Source organism: Pseudorca crassidens, chromosome 6 (assembly GCF_039906515.1).
Source record: "Pseudorca crassidens isolate mPseCra1 chromosome 6, mPseCra1.hap1, whole genome shotgun sequence".
In the NCBI taxonomy this organism is placed as follows: domain Eukaryota; kingdom Metazoa; phylum Chordata; class Mammalia; order Artiodactyla; family Delphinidae; genus Pseudorca; species Pseudorca crassidens.
In genome coordinates this window covers 65,801,457-65,823,362 of record NC_090301.1, presented here as the reverse complement: position 1 = coordinate 65,823,362, position 21,906 = coordinate 65,801,457, and the positions used below count along the sequence as shown (strand labels likewise).

The 21,906-nt window shown below is 35.5% G+C and overlaps 1 protein-coding gene across 1 annotated transcript in view; it reads right to left on the bottom strand.

The window, feature by feature from the left end:
* The window catches only part of TTC21B (tetratricopeptide repeat domain 21B), an 85,300-nt gene that overhangs the window by 44,790 nt on the left and 18,604 nt on the right, over positions 1-21,906 (bottom strand). The window contains exons 9-18 of the mRNA XM_067741677.1: positions 21,409-21,601; positions 20,872-20,969; positions 20,359-20,559; positions 16,338-16,467; positions 12,418-12,575; positions 10,137-10,361; positions 8,298-8,536; positions 6,430-6,502; positions 5,156-5,266; positions 4,289-4,427 (exon numbers count right to left, since the gene is read on the bottom strand). Of these exons, the coding sequence (XP_067597778.1) occupies positions 4,289-4,427; positions 5,156-5,266; positions 6,430-6,502; positions 8,298-8,536; positions 10,137-10,361; positions 12,418-12,575; positions 16,338-16,467; positions 20,359-20,559; positions 20,872-20,969; positions 21,409-21,601 (1,567 nt within the window). The remainder of the gene's footprint in view (positions 1-4,288; positions 4,428-5,155; positions 5,267-6,429; positions 6,503-8,297; positions 8,537-10,136; positions 10,362-12,417; positions 12,576-16,337; positions 16,468-20,358; positions 20,560-20,871; positions 20,970-21,408; positions 21,602-21,906) is intronic.

Here is a 21,906-nt window from a genome sequence, read left to right as displayed (position 1 = left end):
ACCAAGAGGATTTCCTATGGGCAAGGGTGAAGGCAAGGATTTTGGTTCTTCAAAACTACAAAGAAGGCTGAAGTTATTGAGATAGAGAAGGCTGCACATAGAAGAGATGGGGGAGGCAGATAAGGAATTCACTTTCAAACATGCTAAGTTTAAGATGTTTCTTAGAACGCTGGTGCTACTATATCAGCTAGGTGAACCTGGATAACTCAAGAAAATTGAGTATTAGATGCTAATTTAAAAATGTAGATAATTTTATTTGCCTCAAAAACTAATGTGAGCATTAATAACATATAATGAAATGCACATGAAGGCATCTAAGTTCACCATTGGATGTGCTCAGCAAATTATTAAATGAAAGTATTTATACTGCATAAATGTAATATACTTATGCCCATATAAGTAAAACATACTACTTGAATCTCTCCTCCTCTACAACCTTTTAAAAAATGCATATCCACATTTAGGCCATCTGTAGTGTTTCAAGCAAGGTCTGACAAGTCTCATGCAAGTATTTTTACGGAATAAATAAATGCATTCAAATTAGAATTTAAGCATCAACTTCAAAGCTAAATTAAAAGACCATTTTAGACATATTAGAAAATTTAGAGTTGGCTTGCCTTATCTATGTATCCAAACATATTTTAAAATCACAGAAAACATGGTATTGGCAAAAATAAAAATGGGAGGGGAGAAGGAAGGAACTCAAAACAAAAATTCCCAAAATCAGAGTGAAATGTATAAAAAAGCTTTTAATATGATAAAGGTGGCATTTCAATAAATGACACTGAGATATAATTGGCTATCCCTTTGGAAACTATATAGTAAAAATTGTATGTGAATTAAAGTTCTTCATTATAAAAATTAAAATTCTCCATTATACAAATTAAAATTACAAAAGCCCCAGAAAAATATAAGAAAACTTTTTTCAATGTTAGGATTAGGGAAGCTTTTTCTGAGCATGACAAGAAATTCAAAAGTCAAAAAGAGAAAAGACTGGTAAGTATTATATATGATAGTTAAATATTCTATTTGACCAATGAAATGATAAAGTAATTTGATAAAGAAAGGACAGCCTGGGAGAAAATATCTGTAACATGAATAATAGGTAAAAGATTAATGAATAATAGGTAAAGGATTAAGACAAAGGATATGAATGAAATAGTGAAAATACGATCTATAGATATAATACTTAACCTTAACAATCATCAAAGAAATGTAAATTAGAAGTTTGTTTTCTCTATAATTAATACTACATAATGTTGGGACATTTTTACCTTTAAGAAAAAACAATGGAGCAAGATTCAATTCTAGGAAGTACATAGTGCTATATAAACAAGGATTCTATCTCAGTAATGTTTTCTTCTATCTAAATGTCTATCGATAGGGGAGTCATCAAATAAATTATGATATTGACAAACAGTAAAATATGCTACCTATGTTAAAAAATTTAAAAGTGCTATATCTGCCAAAATGAAGAGAGGCTATTAAATGAAAAATGCATACTGCAGACCTATAGGTATAATATGACTCCTTTTTGGTAGAAAAAAGTGTTATGTATTAGTGTGTGAGAGAAAGGGGCAGGGAGATTGATCAGGACGTGGTTCTCTCTGGAGAGTGGGAGAGCAACACAACTTTCATTCACTTCTATAATCCTCAAATTTCTCCAATGAACAAGCACTAGATTTTATTTAAAAAGTACAGATCTTTAAAAAGTAAATTTGTATGAACTTTTAAGAAGGCAATTTGATAGTATCCAATTAAATTTTAAGTACACATACCCTTTAACATAGCATCTTGCTCTTAAGAAATATAAGCAAGTGTATGCCAAAGAATGAGATACAAGGATATTCATTTTAACATGGTTTATAACATCAAAAGACTGGAAGACTAACTGGGGAAAAGTTAAATAGCTTACGGAGTTATAAAATATTGTGAGTCTATTAGATAGAATAATATGGATGTACTGACATCAAACTATATCTGCAACATATTGTATGTGAAAAAAATTGCTGAATAGGAAGAATGATGCATTTTGAAAAGAACAATATGCATATTACACTTAGATATTTACATAAATATATATAAAATATACACTAAAACAAAAATGGTTACCTCTAGGGAGGTCTGAGAACAGGCCAAGTAGAATTCACAGGAGAAACTGGAGACTTGTACATTATACTCTTTAATAATGCTGAATTTTTTTTTAAAAAACAACTTTTAAAAAGGATTATAAAAAAGTTTACTTGTTTAAACACTGGTTGTAGTTACAATTTATAGGAAACTTCCAACAAAGCTACAGTAATCAAAACACAATGGTACTGGCACAAAAAAAGAAATATAAATCAATGGAACAGGATAGAAAGTCCAGAAACAAACCCACGGACCTCTGGTCAATTAATCTATGACAAAGGAGGCAAGGATATACAATGGAGAAAAGACAGTCTCTTCAATAAGTGGTGCTGGGAAAACTAGACAGTTACATAAAAAAGAATGAAATTAGAACATTCTCTAACACCATACACAAAAACAAACTCAAAATGGATTAAAGACCTAAACCTAAGACCGGATGCTATAAAACTCTTAGAGGAAAACATAGGGAGAACACTATGACATAAATTGCAGCAACATCCATTGCTGGATTTTTTCAATCCACCTCCTAAAGTAATGAAAATAAAAACAAAAATAAACAAATGGGACCTAATTAAACTTAAAAGCTTTTGCACAGCAAAGGAAACCATAAACAAAATGAAAAGACAACCCACTTCAGAATGGGAGAAAATATTTGCAAATGAAGTGACTGAAAAGGGATTCATCACCAAAATATACAAACAGCTCATGAATCTCAATATCAAAAATATAAACAACCCAATCAAAAAATGGGCAGAAGATCTAAACAGACATTTCTCCAAAGAAGACATACAGATGGCAAAAAAAAGCACATGAAAAGATGCTCAGCATCGCTAATAATCAGAGAAATGCAAATCAAAACTACAGTGAGGTATCACCTCACACTGGTCAGAATGGCCATCATTAAAAAATCTACAAACAATAAATGCTGGAGAGGGCATGGAGAAAAGGGAACCTTCCTACATTGTTGGTGGTAATGTGAATTGGTACAGTCACTATGGAGAACAGTATGGAGGTCCCTTAAAAAACTAAAAATAGAACTACCATATGATCCAGCAATCCCACTCCTGAGCATATATCCAGAGGAAACTGTAATTCAAAAAGATACATGGTGCTTCCCTGGTGGTGCAGTGGTTGAGAGTCCGCCTGCCGATGCAGGGGACACGGGTTCGTGCCCCAGTCCGGGAAGATCCTACATACCGTGGAGCGGCTGGGCCCATAAGCCATGGCCGCTGGGCCTGCGCGTCCGGAGCCTGTGCTCCGCAACGGGAGAGGCCACAGCAGTGAGAGGCCCGTGTACCGCAAAAAATACAAAACAAAACAAAACAAAACAAAAACAAAACAAAAAAGATACATCTACCCCAATGTTCACTGCAGCACTATTTACAATAGCCAGGACATGGAAGCAGCCTAAGTGTTCATCGACAGAGGAGTGGATAAAGAAGATGTGGTACGTATATACAATGGAATATTACTCAGCCATTAAAAAGAATGAAATAATGCCATTTGCAGCAACATGAATGGACCTAGAGATTATCATATAAAGTGAAGTAAATCAGAGACAGACAAATATCATGATATTACTTATATATGGAATCTAAAAAAATGATACAAATGAACTTATTTACAAAACAGAAACAGACTCACAGAGTTTGAAAACAAACTTATGGTTACGAAAGGGGAGAGGTGGGAGGGAGGGATAAATTAGGAGTTTGGGACTGACAAATACACACTACTACATATAAAATAGATAATCAACAAGGACCTATTGTACAGCACAGGGAACACCACTCAGTAATCTGTAATAACCTATATGGGAAAAGAATGTATACATATATATATGTATAACTGAATCACTTTGCTGTACACCTGAAACTAATATAACATTGTAAATCAACTATAACACATAATAAAAATTAAAGTAAAGAAAAAAACTAAAGGAAACTTCCTTTATGTCACTTTGGAAAGTAGTTTTCTATAACACAAACTGTTTCACAAATCTGTTTTAAGATTTTTAAAATATCTTACTTTAGTAGAGTGACATTCTAACAAATGAAAGAACCAACCTCACATACACTAACAATACAAATACATACTAATATAAAAATAAAAGAATCAGATATATTAGGTATACTTTTTCAAATAAGAAAGATTTTCATACCAGGTTCATGAGCTAATGCATGTTGAAGAACTTTTTCTGCTTTGTCATACCATTTCAGTTTTAATAAGAGCTCAGCCAAGTCATAGAAAAGATAATTTTGTTGTCCATTTTTCAGAGCAGCTTCATAATAAGTGATTGCCTAAACAAAGTCCATTTCAGTTAGGGAAAAAAAAGGCAATGAGAATGGCATTCAAGCATAGATCCTACACACATTATGACTTAAAGCAACTGGAAGTAACCTAAAAGCAGGTTATGCATGGACTTGCACGAGTGATTAAGTGTGACATTTTTCTTACAGAATCCAGTATTACACAAGACAACTAGCATTTCTTACAACAAGTAACTAAAGCAAAGTACTTTGTTAACATTTTTTCCAGTTTTATTCCAAACGTTAGTGAATGCAAATACTTTGCTAGCTGTTGTATATATGTTCAACAGTTACCAGGAATAGGGCAAGAATATAACTAAAGGAAAATCTATTATCCTTACTACAAAACAAACAAAAAACCAAAAAAAACCCCTCAAAGTACATGGCTTACCAAAACTGGTTCAATGGAAAGGACATCTATTATGCTTTGTCATATGATAAAAGAGATGTAACAGTAAGTTTATCATAATTTATTTCATGGCAGAATTTTGCTGTAAGGTGAAACCTGAAGTAAACTTTAGGGTCCAAAAAGTCTTTGCAAAATGCAGCAGAGAAGAATCTGAGACACTGAGAAAGTCTTTATCACAAATTCCAGTTTGTAAAGACAAATTTGGAGTTTCCAACCATCAAGATATAAACAGTGCTTGCTGAAGATCTTTCACAGAGCAGGGTTTGCAGATTTGTTAAAACAGATACATTTCAAAATATAAAGTATTTACCTTTGAGTAGTTGTGAGTTTTGACAAGAGCTTTCCCAATTTTGCTTGCCAATGTTCCATCCTTTGGGTTCTGATTTAATGCTTGCTCATATGCTACTATGGCTTCTTCAGGCTAATGTTGGCAGATAAAAAATGAAGCAATAAAATAACAGCTTAGGTGGCTCCCATTAAATGGCAACACTTCTATAATTAAGGGCTACATTTGGAATACTTACTAAGACTAATAAAGCACATACTAAGTCCAGAAACCTTAATAACTTCAGAGAGCTGATAATCACTAGTGCAGGTGTAACTCACTAGTATAATCCCACCCAGGTTACTTAGGTCCATGTCCTCATAAATAGTCATATGAGAACTAAGAGACGGCTTCTTGACAGCTTTTCATCTGGCATCATTATAAAAGCCAGAACCAGAGGTCAGAGGATTGCTTCCCTTTGAAGAAAACACCACCTTAGCCAGTAGCTCTTTTCATCCTTTTGTTTAAAGGTGACTCACCTTACTTCTGGTATCATCTCTATTTCAAATGATAGTGCTGAATAACTGGATCTCAATTTGAAAAATAACTATAACTTTTTTTTATGCGGGCATCCCACTGTTGCAGTGCCTCCCGTTGCGGAGCACAGGCTCCAGACGCACAGGCCCAGCGGCCATGGCTCACGGGCCCAGCCACTCTGCAGCATGTGGGATCTTCCCGAACCCGGGCACGAATCCGTGTCCCTGGCATTGGCAGGTGGACTCTCAACCACTGCGCCACCAGGGAAGCCCTGAAAAATAACTATAACTTTTTAATTGTAATGGTTGTCTCCCTTTTTATTGTGATGACTGGATCTTTGACTATTAAGTAAACGTTATTAAAATGAGGGGAGGGGATTTGGATGAAGGTGGTTAAAAGGTACAAGCTTCCAGTTACAAGATAAGTATTAGGGATGTAATGTACAACATGAAAATTAACACTGCTGTACGTTATACGTGAAAGCTGTTGAAAGTAAATCCTGAGAGTTCTCATTATAAGGGAAAAATATTTTTTTCTATTTCTTTAATTTTGAGCTATATAAGATGATGGATATTCACTGAACTTACTGTGATAATCATTGCATGATGTATTTAAGTTAAATCATTATGCTATACCTTAAACTTACACAGTGCTGCATGTCAACTGTATCTCAATAAAACTGGAAGAAAAAAACCCAAACTCCTTTCAGTAGAATGTTATACTAATCACAAAGAAGAATTTTTTGTTTTTAAATCTAAGTTCAGTAGTATCAGAAACTTTACCTCTTGAATATTCATGTATGCATCACCAAGGAGAATAAAAGAACGAGGGCTAGGCATCCTTTCAGCAATTTCTCTGGAAATCAGACGAACACTGCTTAGTGTATTGAATATAAATTTCTTCTTCTAAACCAATTAAATAAAAGATAAGCTTATTTTTTCAATGAACTAATAGCCTTCAGAGTGCCTTCTTTATATCCAACAGTGTAATATTGTTTAAAAACTCCAGCCATACCCACACTCAGATTGTTTATGCTAAGTCAACAATTTTTTTCATTAAATTTTTCTATTTCCTGAAATGCAGGTAAAAGTATACAGATAGTAAACATATAAGCTCTCATTATCCAGAAATACATGATGTGGGAATGAAGTTGCAAAATATGACAAACACTTATCATCCTCCTATGCATCTTGAGCTCTGATATTCATGGCATAAGTCATATACAACGAATTACCTTAAAAAATATAAAATATTCTATTTCAACATTTGCTGCTTATTTTTTACCTGCAAAAGGTAAACTACTAAAGGTCAAAATACCAAGGTTGCTCACATAATGTGATGCTAAGTCTTTAATGTACAATATCTCACTTAATTGGTCCAAAAACTCTGAGAAAAGAAAACTGTTACAATTATATAGATAATGCTGAGTTTACTACAGCTAATGTGTCAGATCTACTTGAAAAAAGAAAACCTATGATTTTAGCTACTATACTATAGTGCATCCAAACACATCAACCCTATTTTATATATACATACATATATGCACTACCAAATGTAAAATAGATAGCTAGTGGGAAGCAGCCACATAGCACAGGGAGATCACCTCGGTGCTTTGTGACCACCTAAAGGGGTGGGATAGGGAGGGTGGGAGGGAGACACAAGAGGGAGGGGATATGGGGATATATGTGTATGTATAGCTGATTCACTTTGTTATACAGCAGAAACTAACACAACAATGTAAAGCAATTATACTCCAATAAAGATGTTAAAAAAATAATAGTAGAATAAAAGGTGTGAAGAGTGAAAAAAAAATTGTCATATCATTAGAGATGATAGTGCCGATATTTTAGAAACATCATAGAAAATATAATCTAGGAAACTCCAGTCCATCCATCTATACAGGGGGTGCTGCTCAGTTTCTTTGAATCACTCAGTACCTACAACGAATCTGAGCAGCTTTCTGGGCTTTGATATTTACAAAATATAGATGAACCAATATGACTTAATTCATCAACATTTTACTATTCTCAAGGATAAAACATTAATTTTCTCTCACATGGAGTGTGTGCTTGTACCTTTATCTTTTTGTTTGGGGAGAAGTGTAAGAGCAACCTGTGTGTGCATGTGTGCACCCATGTCTCGTGTGAGAGTGTGTGTTGTGTGCATGTTTTGTGTATCCCAGTAACTCCCAAGGGCATCAGTGTATGACACTTTTTAAATCCCTGCCACTTCTGTAATCCATACCTTAGTGTGGTATATACTAAGCCATAATTTTCTTCTGCTATAGCTATGATACTGAGTGTTAAATATGACTATATAGCCCCTGAATTGTTACATTACATAATGCTTTTAAGCTATTAGAATACATGTAATTGTAGCTCTTTCAAAGTCCAAAAATAACATCTGATGAGAGAGGAGAGCTGAGAAACTAAAGTAAGCCACAGGTTGAAATAAATCATAATTACCACGATTTACATTTTAGGGAGAGTAACTTGGTTAGAGTTACTGTGTTTGGTGGTAGTAGAAGGAAGCAAGAACACATTAAGGAAGGGATCTATAAAGTATCTGAAAAGCAGTTAAAAGAAAGAAATTTGGGGATTAATTTTAGGAGATAAATGTCAAAATATAATGGGTTGAAAGAACCATTTACCTGTAACAAGTGATATATAACATCTTCTCTTTTCTGTGCTTCAGATATATATCTGCCATTTTTTCTTTGGTCTCTATGAAATAAGGCTGCTCAGATGTAACATTCTGAAGCATGCTTATAGCCCGTTCCACATCTCCCTGGGCCAAAGCTAGGTCTGCGTTAGCAATAGTGACACGCAACTCTTCAGATGTCCCAGAAAATTCATGGATGGCATCTTGTAAAACTTTGGCCGCCTCATGCTATAAAGGTGAAATTAAAGTAACATTCAAAATTTCAACAAATTACACTACAAACTAAGGTTTTCTACTCATACAGAATGAACAATAAATGCTAGTACAGTTATGATATTTGTGAAATAATGATAGATTTTTTTTGAAAGGTACAAAAATTTAAAACCAAACTCAGACCAAATTAAGATGACATTATAAATATTTGTTAGCTGAAAAGTGTTCTCATAACTAGGACAACAGCAGTTGCTACCTAAGACTTGTTGCTACTATAATTTAATAAACATTTACTTTGCACCCAGCATTGTAAATATTAACCCATTTAATTCTCACAAAAATCCTCTAAGGTAGTTACTATAATTACCCCCCACTTTGCAGTAAGTAAAATGAGATTCAGACAGTTAAGTTAACAAATGATAGAACCAGCCTGACTCCAAAGCCTAAATTCTTAGCCATGTTCATTACTGCATCTTGGATGGGATCCAGTCCAGTCACCCTCTGTACCCGATGGTTCTACATTACCTAGCAGATTACGTTATTCCCTACTCTAGTATGTCATTTTTGTTATACCCCAGGTGAATATATTTCCTAATTTCCAAATCTGTACCTCAATGAATCTAAAATGTCACTGATTTTAATTCATCTCAGCTTTAGAGATTTTAAAACATTCTGATTTAAGAAACGTTAAAATGTGAAAAAAACAGTGCATTTCAGAATCAACTATCTATAGTAGAATTGGTTCTTCTTATTAAGTGCATTTTACATTAATTTATTAGTGAACTGGAAATTCTTTGAGATTCGGCAAGTATCTGGACATAGTCTTCTTAATTTCCACTAAAATATGAAATAATGAAATAACTGATTAGCAACAGCTGCAACTTAAAAACCAAATATAAATGATGTTAAGTTCCTCATTTTCTACAAGGTTCTAACTCTTTCCTCAGAATTACATTTTTGTTTGCCTTCTTTCTACCTATCTATCCATCTACCTATCTATATTATTCTTTAAGTATTTGATTTTATGATCTATCTATCTGTATTTTTTAAAGTATTTGATTTTATGATTGTCCTGTTAGTTTAACAAAGCTATATTATTTCAGTGGTTCTTTTATTTTCTCAGCTATTAGAATTTCAGATTGGTACTTTAATTTTATTCCAGTAGTACATCTGTGTGTGTGTGTGTGTGTGTGTGTTTCTGTGTATGTGTGTGAGCCCTTTTAGGAATTCACAGAATTATAACTATATTATATTATTACATTTCATGATAGCCAAAGTAATCATACATATTATTATACACATTATATTAATACATACTACAGTACATCATATTACATTATATTATTACTCATATTACACATACAGTGTATATCTAGTATTACATCTCATGGTAGCCAATGTAAGTACACTGATAAACAAAGTCATCCCAGTACAAACTATGTCTAAATTCAGGGGCTATAGAAAGTAACATGATCTGGTGCTAAGTGATGAGAAATAAATTTTCTAAACTTTACCACTTGGTCAAGCGAATAATTTTAGCTTTTTCATTTCCTATGACTCTATATACTTGAATAACAAAGTTCAGATCTGAGCCACTGAATTACACTTGACCTACCTGTTCTCCATTTAAGCGGTGAACCTCTACCAACTCAAGAAAGACTGATAAACGATGGCTTGCATTGACTTCAGTTTTTCTGTATTTTGACTTTGAGGAAGTTCCAGTTCTCCTCATTCCTGGTAAACTCATTGCTATATGCAGGGTTTTAATTGCTTCTGCTATTTCTCCCATTTTCTTTTGTGACTGAGCTTTTATCAAATGATATAAAGGATATTCTCTCACCTGAAAAAATAATATTCAGAAATACTTCTTTGGAGTGTTTACAACATCAATACATAGTTTACAATCCATCAAATGTTATAATAATAGGATCTTTGAGGACAGTCTACCCTGTGATTGTATGCATGAGGTCTATTTCTGTCCTCTTACTCATGTTCTGATCATTTATTATATTAAATCAGAATTCAGATAACCTGACACTACCTAGTGTTCCGTTGGTTAACAAACAAGTTAAGTACTTCTACTATGAGAGGAAAGAAATTGCACACAAAGTTTATAAGGCTAGCAAATATATTCTAAGAAATTATTTTAGTTTTCAGGAAATGAATTCCTTTACCTCAGACTTCTCGTACTGAGATAAAGTTATCAGATTTCTACACAGTTTCTTTTATTTTCTAATTTTAAGATTAAAAATTTCAGGGCTTCCCTGGTGGCACAGTGGTTAAGAATCCACCTGTCGATGCAGGGGACACGAGTTTGAGCCCTGGTCCGGGAAGACCCCACATGCCGCAGAGCAACTAAGCCCGTGTGCCACAACTACTGAGCCTGCGGTCTAGAGCCCGCGAGCCACAACTACTGAAGGCCGTGCTCTGCAACAAGAGAAGCCACCGCACCGCAACGAAGAGTAGCCCCCTTGCTGCAACTAGAGAAAGCCCGCGCGCAGCAACAAAGACCCAACGCAGCCAGAAGTAAATAAATTAAATAAACAAATAAACAAACAAATAAATAAATAATTTAAGATTAAAAATTTCAGGACACGTTAATCAAACATTGGTTTTACCCTTTGATACTACTCTGAAACACGTAGTAATGAATCTCCTGTCTTTATTTTGGGTATCAACAGCATATACAGAAAAAATAAAGAGAATGACAAAAGATGAGGAAGGAGTCAAAGGGAAGAAGATGGTCCAGAATGAGATGATGTGGCTGCCATCTAACCTCCAGTCCTCCTAATGCTGGGTTCTGAGCCGTAGCTGGGCATTGTGTTTACCTGTGGGCCTTGTGTAAGCAATCATGATTACGCTCTTCTCTCAGAGATTCTGATTCACTGGGTAGGGCACTGGCACTGGGGTCACAATGCACCACCAGTCTTGAGAACTACTGTCCTAAGAAGCAGGCATTATCTTCTGCAAACCTTGCCTGGAACTTGAATTCTCCAGTGTACTAAAGTGTTCTCACATCGAAGGGCTCAAGACACTGCCAACCAAAGCAAAAGTCTGAGGAGCTCCTCCTTGATTCCAGGTTGCTCAGGAAGCCCCTGAACCTAGGACTTTCCGTAATGCTCAGGGATATGAGATGTTCACACAGAATACCTTGGATAGAAATCTGGTGTGTTTATATCCTCAAACCACATACCAACTTTCAAAATGACTAGCTGTTCTCTGATGATGTATCTAAAAAGAAGTTATTAAACACCAAGGTCCAAGAAAGAAACAGGCAATAAAATAAAATCCTTATACATAAAAATATTTGGCACAATGCTCTACAGTGTACAATTATCTCTACATATTCATATTGCATTTAATGTTCACTATAATTGTAGGGTATTATCATATAAGTGTTCTAGAAAAGAAAACTGAGGTTCAGAGAGAGACAGGTGAAAAGACCAGACACTATCTCCAGGTCTTTTGTTGCCAAGTCCATATAGTTGTTTAACTACACCACAGTTGCCTCCATTTTTTTCTCCTACTGCTAATGAGTTCAAAATATTTTCCATTATTGGCTTCCCTGGTGGCGTAGTGGTTGAGAGTCTGCCTGCCGATGCAGGGGACACGGGTTCGTGCCCTGGTCCAGGAGGATCCCACATGCCGCGGAGCAGCTGGGCCCGTGAACCATGGCCGCTGAGCCTGCGCGTCCGGAGCCTGTGCTCCGCAACGGGAGCGGCCACAACAGTGAGAGGCCCGCGTACCGCAAAAAAAAAAAAAACAAAATTTCCATTAATAATGCATTTATTAGCAAAATATTACAGGCTAAGAAACAAAATAGTTGAATATGTAAACATTTGCTAAAGGTTCAAGGAGGGCGATATGTCTTATCCACTTGAGTCTGGAACACTTACCTTAAAATTATAGCTCAGACAAAGTTCAAGAGACTGAGAACACAATTTGAATTTTTCCTGAGACAAATAAACCTGAGCCATCAGGAGATGAGCATCTGCATAGGAAGGACTGTGTTCTAGGCAATGCTGCAGATTATTATAAGCTGCTTCAATATCACCTAATGAGGAAACAAAGCACTATTATAATACAAAATGATCAAGAGGAAACCTGAGAGAACAGGGAGAAAAGTATTTAGTCTATGGATAGTTCTGGTGTTTGAACTTAAAAGTTCTCTGTTCGTAAGGCCTTAGCTTAACCTCTACCTGCACTAGTCAGTTTCTTTTTAATATGCATGAAAGAATATATCTAAAGCCAGGCCATCCCTTGGTCATAAGGAGCAAATAAGGAAAAGTATGTGAAAAAATCTGAAGCCCTTTAAATGTACCTGTATTCTCCTTGTCAAAAGAATATTTTTAATTTACAATTTCATTAAAATAAGTTATGTAAGACATAGAAATTTAAACAGAATGTTATAGGGCCACATCTAGGCTAGAAATTTTACTACCGTACAAAAAATAACCAAAAAAGGCATAAGGTTATATTCCAGGGGGTTAGAAATGTGAGTTACAGATTTAAAATGCCTTTAAATACTAACTGAAATATCAAATGTTTTGGAACCACAGGTATTGTACATCTGGAAGACTTTTTCTTTTATTGTAGTTGGTTTGCAATACTGTGTTAGTTTCAGGTATACAGCATAATGATTCAGCATTTTTGCAGATTATATTCCATTATAGGTTAGTAAGTACATCTGGGAATCTTAAAATAGAAGGATATGATCAAGATGAAAGTGAACAGAATATTGGAATCTACCTTGGGCTGACAGATAAGGTAGAAGAGGCTCTTCAGAGAAACAACAGCACAGACTCTAGGTGCTAGAAGTTTCGTGATGTCACCCACACTGATTTGCATTTAGCCGTCTCATAAACTGGCCTTAAGTAGGTGTAGCTAGGCCAGCTCCCCATGTAACTCTGCTAAGGTATCCGTTCAATTACTCTCTGTAACCTTACCTAACACCTTAACAGACAAAGTAAGGCTAACAGTCAGGCCTTCAGTTCCCAAACGCTCAACTTTCTTCTAACAGAAATCCATTTAAACAGAAAACGCTTTCTTAGAGACAGAGGATTAATGAACAATAATTTAGCTGGGGTAGCACAATAACTTATTAAATACAGTGTCTAAATGTGTCAGTTAACCATCAAGCATAATAAACATTAGATTCTTTTTCACTGTGATACAATCCAACACTCAGAACTGTGCAGACAAAAAAAGAAGGGAAGATTAAGCATAATAAATTTGCATGCAAATTGCCACCCCCATATTCTTTTAGGAAGGAGGAGGATTAAGGAGATAACTTGAAAAAAGAGGTTATTACTAAGTGGAGAGAGTACACAGAAAAGAATTAGGGTTTGCAAATAAGAGACTGGAAAAAACAATGAGGACTGTATGAATAACTGAAATCATAATCTTTTTTGTTTCTTCTAAAGATAAGGAGGAAGAATATGTCCGGTTAGCTTCAGGAGGCCACTAAGTATTTCAATGGAGAAACGGGTCATCACTGTTGGGAAAAAACGGGCCATAAAAACAAAGATCACATCAATATCACATTCTTATCTAAGAGCGGCCCAATTTCTCTTGAGAGAAAAATGGAAGAAATTTCTGTCCTGCAGTTCTGCCTTTGTCAGGTCCTATGTAATAAAGAATTTGGCTGGTCTTTATCCCAGGGAGATAGGGAGACAGGGAGACAGTTCCCAGGACACAGTCTCTAAATCTTGGAATTTCCCAAGCAATAGGAGAATCTTTGTTATTCATGGTGGGCCCTGAGAGCTTATGCTAATGATGTGACTCAGGATGGTGGCTGGCCATGCCAGAAAGACCAACCCTGTGACTAGAAGGGTAGGGCTTTGAGCCACCTATTATCAGCCTAACCTAGGGAGAGGGGAGCTGGAGACTGACTTCAATCACATGGCCAAAGATTCAGTCGATGTCTATGTAATAAAACCCTAATAAAACTCTGGATACCGAACCTTGGGTGAGTTCTCTTGGTTGCTAATGTTCCACAGGTGTCGTCATTGATTTGTCGGAAAGTTGATGTGTCCTGACTCCACAGGGAGAGGACAACGGAAGCTCCACATCTGGGACCCTCCCAGACCTCATCCTCTGCATCTCTTCCTTTTGCTGGTTTGGATGACTTTCAAATTTCAGTTTGCTATCATAACACTCTAATCCTAGATATAGTGCTTTCCTGAGTTCTATGAGTCTTTCTAGTGAATTATCGAACCTGAAGGGAATCATAAGAACCCTTAAATTAGTAGCAAGCTGGTCAGAAGTGCAGGAGGCCCTGGGAACCCCTGAACTTGTGGCTGCTATCTAAAATGAGGGCAGTATGATGGAGAATTGTGCCCTCAACCTGTGAAGTTTAGCCCAACTCCAGGTAGTTGGTGCCGGAAGTCACTGCAGTTGGCAATTTAGCAAGAATACTGCTATTCAGACACGTGCCACCACTGTTTCACATTATTTCAGGCTGCTCTTTTTAAAAATGGGGTTAATATACAAGAGTTTCCTTCCTAAGACTTTGGCAATTAACTATTACTCTATTAAAACTGATTTGTATCAAAATTCAAAATAAATAATGAGTGTTTACAAATTAATCACAGAACTCAAAGTCCCAGTTTGATCACCTAGTAGGTGATACCGGTTCTAACTGGGAAGAAAGTAGAAATATGATGTGGCTCAACAGAACTCAATCAGAGAAGGTAATAGAGAGTCACTTCTTACAACTAGAGTATTTTAGAAGTGAAACAAGCTTTTGTGATCATTTGGTTCTCTTTTTAAAACAGTTAAAGGGACTTCCCTTGCGGCACAGCGGTTAAGAATCTGCCTGCCAATGCAGGGGTCACGGGTTCGAGTCCTGGTGCGGGAAGATCCCACATGCCGTGGAGCAACCAAGCCCGTGCGCCACAACTACTGAAGCCCGCAGGCCTAAAGCCCATGCTCCGCAACAAGAGAAGCCACCACAATGAGAAGCCCGCGCACCACAACGAAGAGTAGGCCCCGCTCGCTGCAACTAGAGAAAACCCGCGCACAGCAGCGAAGACCCAATGCAGCCAAAAATAAATAAATAAATAAATTTATTTTAAAAAAACCCCAAAAACAGTTAAAGCCAAAAAATTAGTAAGGTCAAACTCTTAACTCGTTCCATTATGTACAAGAAGTAACTGTTAACGATAATGAACACCTTGAAGTTGGTTTCTGTCCTATAGGACTTTACAAACTTAACTTACTTTGCATAGCATTCAGCCAGCAAAGATACATACCTAAGTACCATATGATGGTCTACTTTTATATATATTGTCATACATATGTTTGTGTCCTAAAAATCTAAGGTTGTAACTGAGGATATTTTTTTAAAGCTATGTATAACCAATCACAGAAACTAAACAGAAATTAATCAATGAATTTCTTACGGGCCTGAAACCCCGTGAACATCACATTTGGTCATGCCAATGAGTCAACCATTATAATCTGTTCAAAGGAGAGATTAAAGACTATAAATTATACTGCCAGGACCTAGTACCACCTGACGTACATTTTTTAAGTGGTAGAACTGTATTTTCCCAGACATTCACTTGAACCACAGAAGTTTATATTAATTTTTTAAAGAATTAAATAGTAAAGAAAGTTATGCAGTTTTATTTTGGATAAAAATTACTTATCTGTGCACACGTAAAAGGTACATTTTACGTGACTATTCTATGAAGACTATTCTATGTGACTATTTTATGTGACTATTCATACAAGGAGTTCTTTGTTTGTTTATACTAGTTCTTATCAACATCAGAATATAAAGGTTATTTTAAGATTTTAATGTATATCTTACCTGACAAATATTTCACTTTTGCTATTAGGAAGACAGCTTGCAGAAGACCAGGAACAGTTCTTACTATAGTCTCCAGGATTGAGGTACAACGTCTGAGAAGTGGAGAAAGAGGTTGCCCAGGACTTGCAGGCTAAACAAATCAGATCGTTTTTTATAGGTTTATAATAGTATTTAGCTAAAAATAAACACATATTAATTGTAATGTGAAGAGCAAAAATCACATATTTTTCTAAAATTTGTCTTATTCTATTTATTGCCCAATATTTTTACTATGACTGGACTAATACTAATTTATCTCCCTGGGATCTATGAACAGACTATATAAATGATGGCTTTTGCTCAGCAAAATAACTGTGAAATTATTATACAGTTACTAATTTGATAACATATGAAATGAGCATATCTGTTTAAACTCTGTCAAGAAAACATATCTGTTCAAAGGAACGATAACGAGAGGTAGAGTTTCTTGCTGGAATTGAGAGTCAAGGCAATGCGAGTTCTAACTCTAAACCTGCCTTGTGATTTACTCAGTTGAGTAACTTGCACCACCCCCTAAAATACTGTAAGGTCAGTTTCTAGAGAATTCAGATTTCATCATTCTAGCAAAAGTCCGAAGGTTGAACACTCACGTATACTACACCAAATGTCTCATACCTTCATATTCCCCACTTTTCCGCCTGGCATGTTGTAGGCCTTCAAATTTTTTTTCTCTTTTTATTAATAGTGAATACGATAACTAAAGCAGTACTAGACCACTTTTTTATTCTTTTAATGGCTGTCTATTCAACCCACCTTTATCCAGTGGTTATTCACTCACAATTTAGAAATGTGATATTAGAGTTTAAATATCAAATGTTCATTCTCCCTGCTTTGCCTTACTAATACTCCTTCCTTTATCTGAAGGGTGATCCTCCCATCCCCCCAATCTTACACTCCACATACACAGATTCTTAACTGGAGCACCGCCTCTTACTGACAGTCACTCCTATGAAGAGCCACTTTACTAACAAGAAAGTGTGGTATGTTCTCACTATGTTGAGGCATCAAAAAAATGTGTGCTCAAAAGGATTTTCAGAGTATAAAACTACTGATGCCTAGAATACTTCAACTTCTTGAAATTTCTATAGTGCTTATAATCTATATAATAATTCAGCATTCTTTGTCTTATACAGTTTTATAGTAGTTTCATATTTAGTTTTGCCTCTCTTATAGGGCTAAGGGTCTTATGTGTCTCAAAGATCAGACTTTTTTTTTTGACATTTGATCCATTTTATTTACTTATTTTTTAACATCTTTATTGGAGTATAATTGCTTTACAATGTTGTATTAGTTTCTGCTTTATAACAAAGTGAATCAGTTATACATCTCTCCCCTCTTGCGTCTCCCTCCCACCCTCCCTATCCCACCCCTCTAGGTGGTCACAAAGCACCGAGCTGATCTCCCTGTGCTATGCGGCTGCTTCCCACTAACTATCTATTTTACGTTTGGTAGTGTATATATGTCAATGTCACTCTCTCACTTTGTCACAGCTTACCCTTCCCCCTCCCCATATCCTCAAGTCCATTCTCTAGTAGGTCTGTGTCTTTAATCCTGTTTTACCCCTAGGTTCTTCATGACCTTTTTTTTTTCTTAGATTCCATATATATGTGTTAGCATACGGTATTTGTTTTTCTCTTTCTGACTTACTTCACTCTGTATGACAGACTCACACAGTAATGGGTACAGAGTATATTCTTAAAACATTTATTTCTTCAGTGTAACTGAAAATAATGAAAGCATAGGTAAAAGGGTGAAGTTCTGATAATGTTCTCTGCCAATTGCTAAGAATTACTCATTGTTTTTTACTGTAATTTCACAGTGAATCACAGAAAAAAAAACAGGACTTATATGGATAATCTCTAAGATAATATGTTTGATTTTAGAAAGTATATATATAAAAGGGCCAAAGTAGAAACGGAGCTGGAGAGACAAGTCTGCCTTTCTGATATTTCCCCAGGAAAACAGCATTTTAAATGCTAATTAGATTCTTATCATGCTGATGAAGGTTATATTATGGAAAAATAGGATGTCTGTGGACTAGGGACCCAACTACCATTTAACACGTTATTTCTTGCTCCTTGTACAGTTTACTCTCGGCAGAGCTGCCAGAAGACTCCTTTTAAAATGCTGAACTGGATCATGCTGGAAGCCTTCTGGTGGCTCCCCACTGTACTCAGAACTGAAGCCAGAGAAGTTACCACACTGGTCTCTGTGCTGAGACCTCACGGTGACTACTCCCCAACTCCTCACACTGTCCTGGGCACACTCATCTCTGTGTCCCTTTGGGCCACCTGCACAATGGCTCCCTTTGCCTGAAACACTCTATACCATATTCCCACAACCTTCAAGTTTTTGTTCAAATTTTCCCATCTTAATGAGGCCTACCCAGACCACCTTATCTAAAATTACTACCCATTCTGCCCTGTTCTGTTATTTTCTTCTGTGATATTCAAACATACTACATGATTGACTTAATTATATTATGTATCCTCCTGCTAGTACTCATGTGTCAAGAAGGCAAGGGTTGTAGTTTGTTTTTACAAACTATTTCCCCAGCTCTGAGCAACACACTGGTGCAAGCATTTGTTGAATGAAATCTAAATACTGCATGAGTACTGAAAAATGCTTTCCAACTCCTTAGCAACTGAAAACAGATCACGACTGAGACTGAGATCAATCCCAGGTGTGATTCCAGACGGATTAGTTGAAAAAAAATAGGTCATCAAAGTCTGGAAAAGGACATGATGGTCAATGAAAGGCAGCATGAGTTCCCTAAGGGAAGGTCATGAACAGTTACTGAAGTTCATTTACAGTTACTGAAGCTGTAAATCAGAGAGAATGCTAAAAACTATGCTTTTAGGAATTAAGTATTTGCTAGTGCCCGTCACGATATCCCTGTGTTGAGTTGTGAGTTGAGTATAATAAAGTCAAGTCATCTGCTTACTGTCTGTAGTAAGAGTGTTGACTAATGGATCCACACTAACTGGGAATGAACTCCCTGGCAACACAACAGAGGGCTCCATTCTTTGTTCTACTCAGAGCTAGACAGGCAGATGACAATCAGGATCCAAAAGGACAAGGTAATCTGGAATTATGGGATAAATCTGGAGAGAGAAAATTTCACAGGGATAAATGTAGAGTCCTACACTTGGGTCCAAAGTTATAGTGAATAACCAATCTAAGGACTTCAGTTAACAGTTAATTCAACAGGGGTCGATAATGTAACGTGATTCACAAAAAGGAAGCTAGATGGACATCCAGAATTAGGGAGCAGAGAATCTCTTCTAAGTCTTGCAGTCCAAATCCATATTTGGAAGAGTGAGCTTAATGAGGCACTGATCAAATGAAAAACATCCTCAGGCTTACAACCAGCGTGCTCAAACTATGTCATGAAAAAAGAAATGGTTGGAAACCTGGAATTGTTTAGAGGAACATGAAAACTAATTTCCAAAATCTGAAGGTGTGTTTTATGAATGAGGAATGGTCCTTGCCTAGACTAAGTAGCTAGACTTGCTCCATGTCACTCCAGAGCAGAAGAAGGACCGATAAACAGGTGAATTTTGTAATATAAAGTGAAGTCTGACTTAACATAGGAAATACAGTCTAATAATCACAGTTATACAATACGAACTGCATCTCTGAGTGCATCCAGAGATGGGGTGGGCACTTAATGAGGATGTTGTGGAGTAGATTCAAATACAAGGTGGGTGTCTGAATTAAATGACTTCTAATACTTTGTTTAAATTTAAGATTTTAAGATTTTATGAATTACAAATGAATGTTTGTAAACCAACACATTTATTAGTTGATAGTAGTCATTACTGTAAATAGTTTCATTAAAAATTATTTCACCTAATATAGATACAAATGCTTCCATTTTAAGATGCCGATTATAGTCTAACATGTAGAACATCATTTATTAGCATCTTTTATAAAACACCATGTAAATGCATCCTTGAAAATAAGTCCCAGAATTACTTACCTGCAATGGACAGAAATTCAGATATTCTGTAATAATTTCTAGCAAGAAATCAGGATTTAACTTCTCAAAATACTGTATGCCAAGAGGTAAATCTTCTAAGTGTGAAAAATGAGTGTCTAGGACATCATTTAACAAATTAATAACTTCTTCTTGTCGTTTATTTTTCTTCATAGCGAGAACTGCATGTAAATAGGTTAATTCCTGGAAAATAGGTAGTTTTCATTAATTACTCCATGCAGTTATAAAGCCATTTATTTCTACTTAGATTTCAAAAGTATATGAAGTGCTGTTTATGTACAGCATTTGTTCAAACTTAAATATTAGCTTGGATGGATTTTTAGAATCTTAAGTCTAATTATGCACGGAGGTAAATTAATAAATGTAATTACGTATTAAAATTAGTGTACAATAGTCCTCTAAAACCATTACTAAATATTAAGACATTAAAAATTTCATATTTTATAAATAGTAGCTAGGATCTACCATCTGATAAAATAAAATAAAATACTATACCGCCAATTTTCCAATAGACTGCTGAATTTCACTAAGGAATTCTAACTGCTGATCTGCCTCCTGTAGTTGCCCTTCTATTAATTGACATTGGATAAATCCTAAAAAAAAAAAGACAGAAATGGTAAAAATCCACATCATTTCACGCACGTACACTTCAAGCTAACACAAACAACATTAATTAAACAAGATTTTTTTTGCCATAATACATCTAACTTTTAGATTTAAAAACAAAGACAGAAAGAAGAAAAAGAGTGAAAGAAAAGAAAATGGGTAGCTTTGTACCCACAGAAAATCAGTTACTACGGTATTTATAATTTATGTGAATTATCTCATAAAAATCTATTCTCTTAAGATAGTATTTAAGAAGTAAAAATTTTATTCTTAAAGGTACATGATATTTTTTTCTGTTGTAGACAGTGGAGAACAGTTTAATTTTAGAAAACCATAAAATATGTCTTTTCTTCTTTAATGGCAGGTATGAAAAGCAATCATTACTTGCATCTGTATGAGAATCACTCATAGATATGGTTGTCATACCAATTAGTGCAGAGACACTGGTTTCATCTAGTGTCATGGCAGTCTTATACCACTTCAATGCCTCTTTAACTTTCCCCTGTAAAATCATTTGGTATCCAAGTTCTGTAGCAAATTCTGATTGCTGAGGAGTTAAACTAAAAGCTCTCTCTAGTAATGTTTGGGTTTTTTGAAGAATCAGTTGACTACGTCCACACTAAGAAGAAAAAAAAATTTAAGTTAGATTAAAACACTTCTACTCGGAAGAATTCATTTTTTCTAAATGTACATATAAATAATTTTTATTTCACAGATTCAGAATGTAGGAAGAATATAAAATAATTTCATAAAGAAAAATAAAACTACTCCATTTACTATCTAGACAGTGCAGCAAGAGTTCATATCCTATCAGAATTTAAACAACCTTATGAGTAATGCTTTTAAAAAACAGCTATCTTGAAAAGTTTACTGCTTCTAATGATGCTGCACAAGCAAAATTTTCAGAGCTCTTTTTTCAAACTG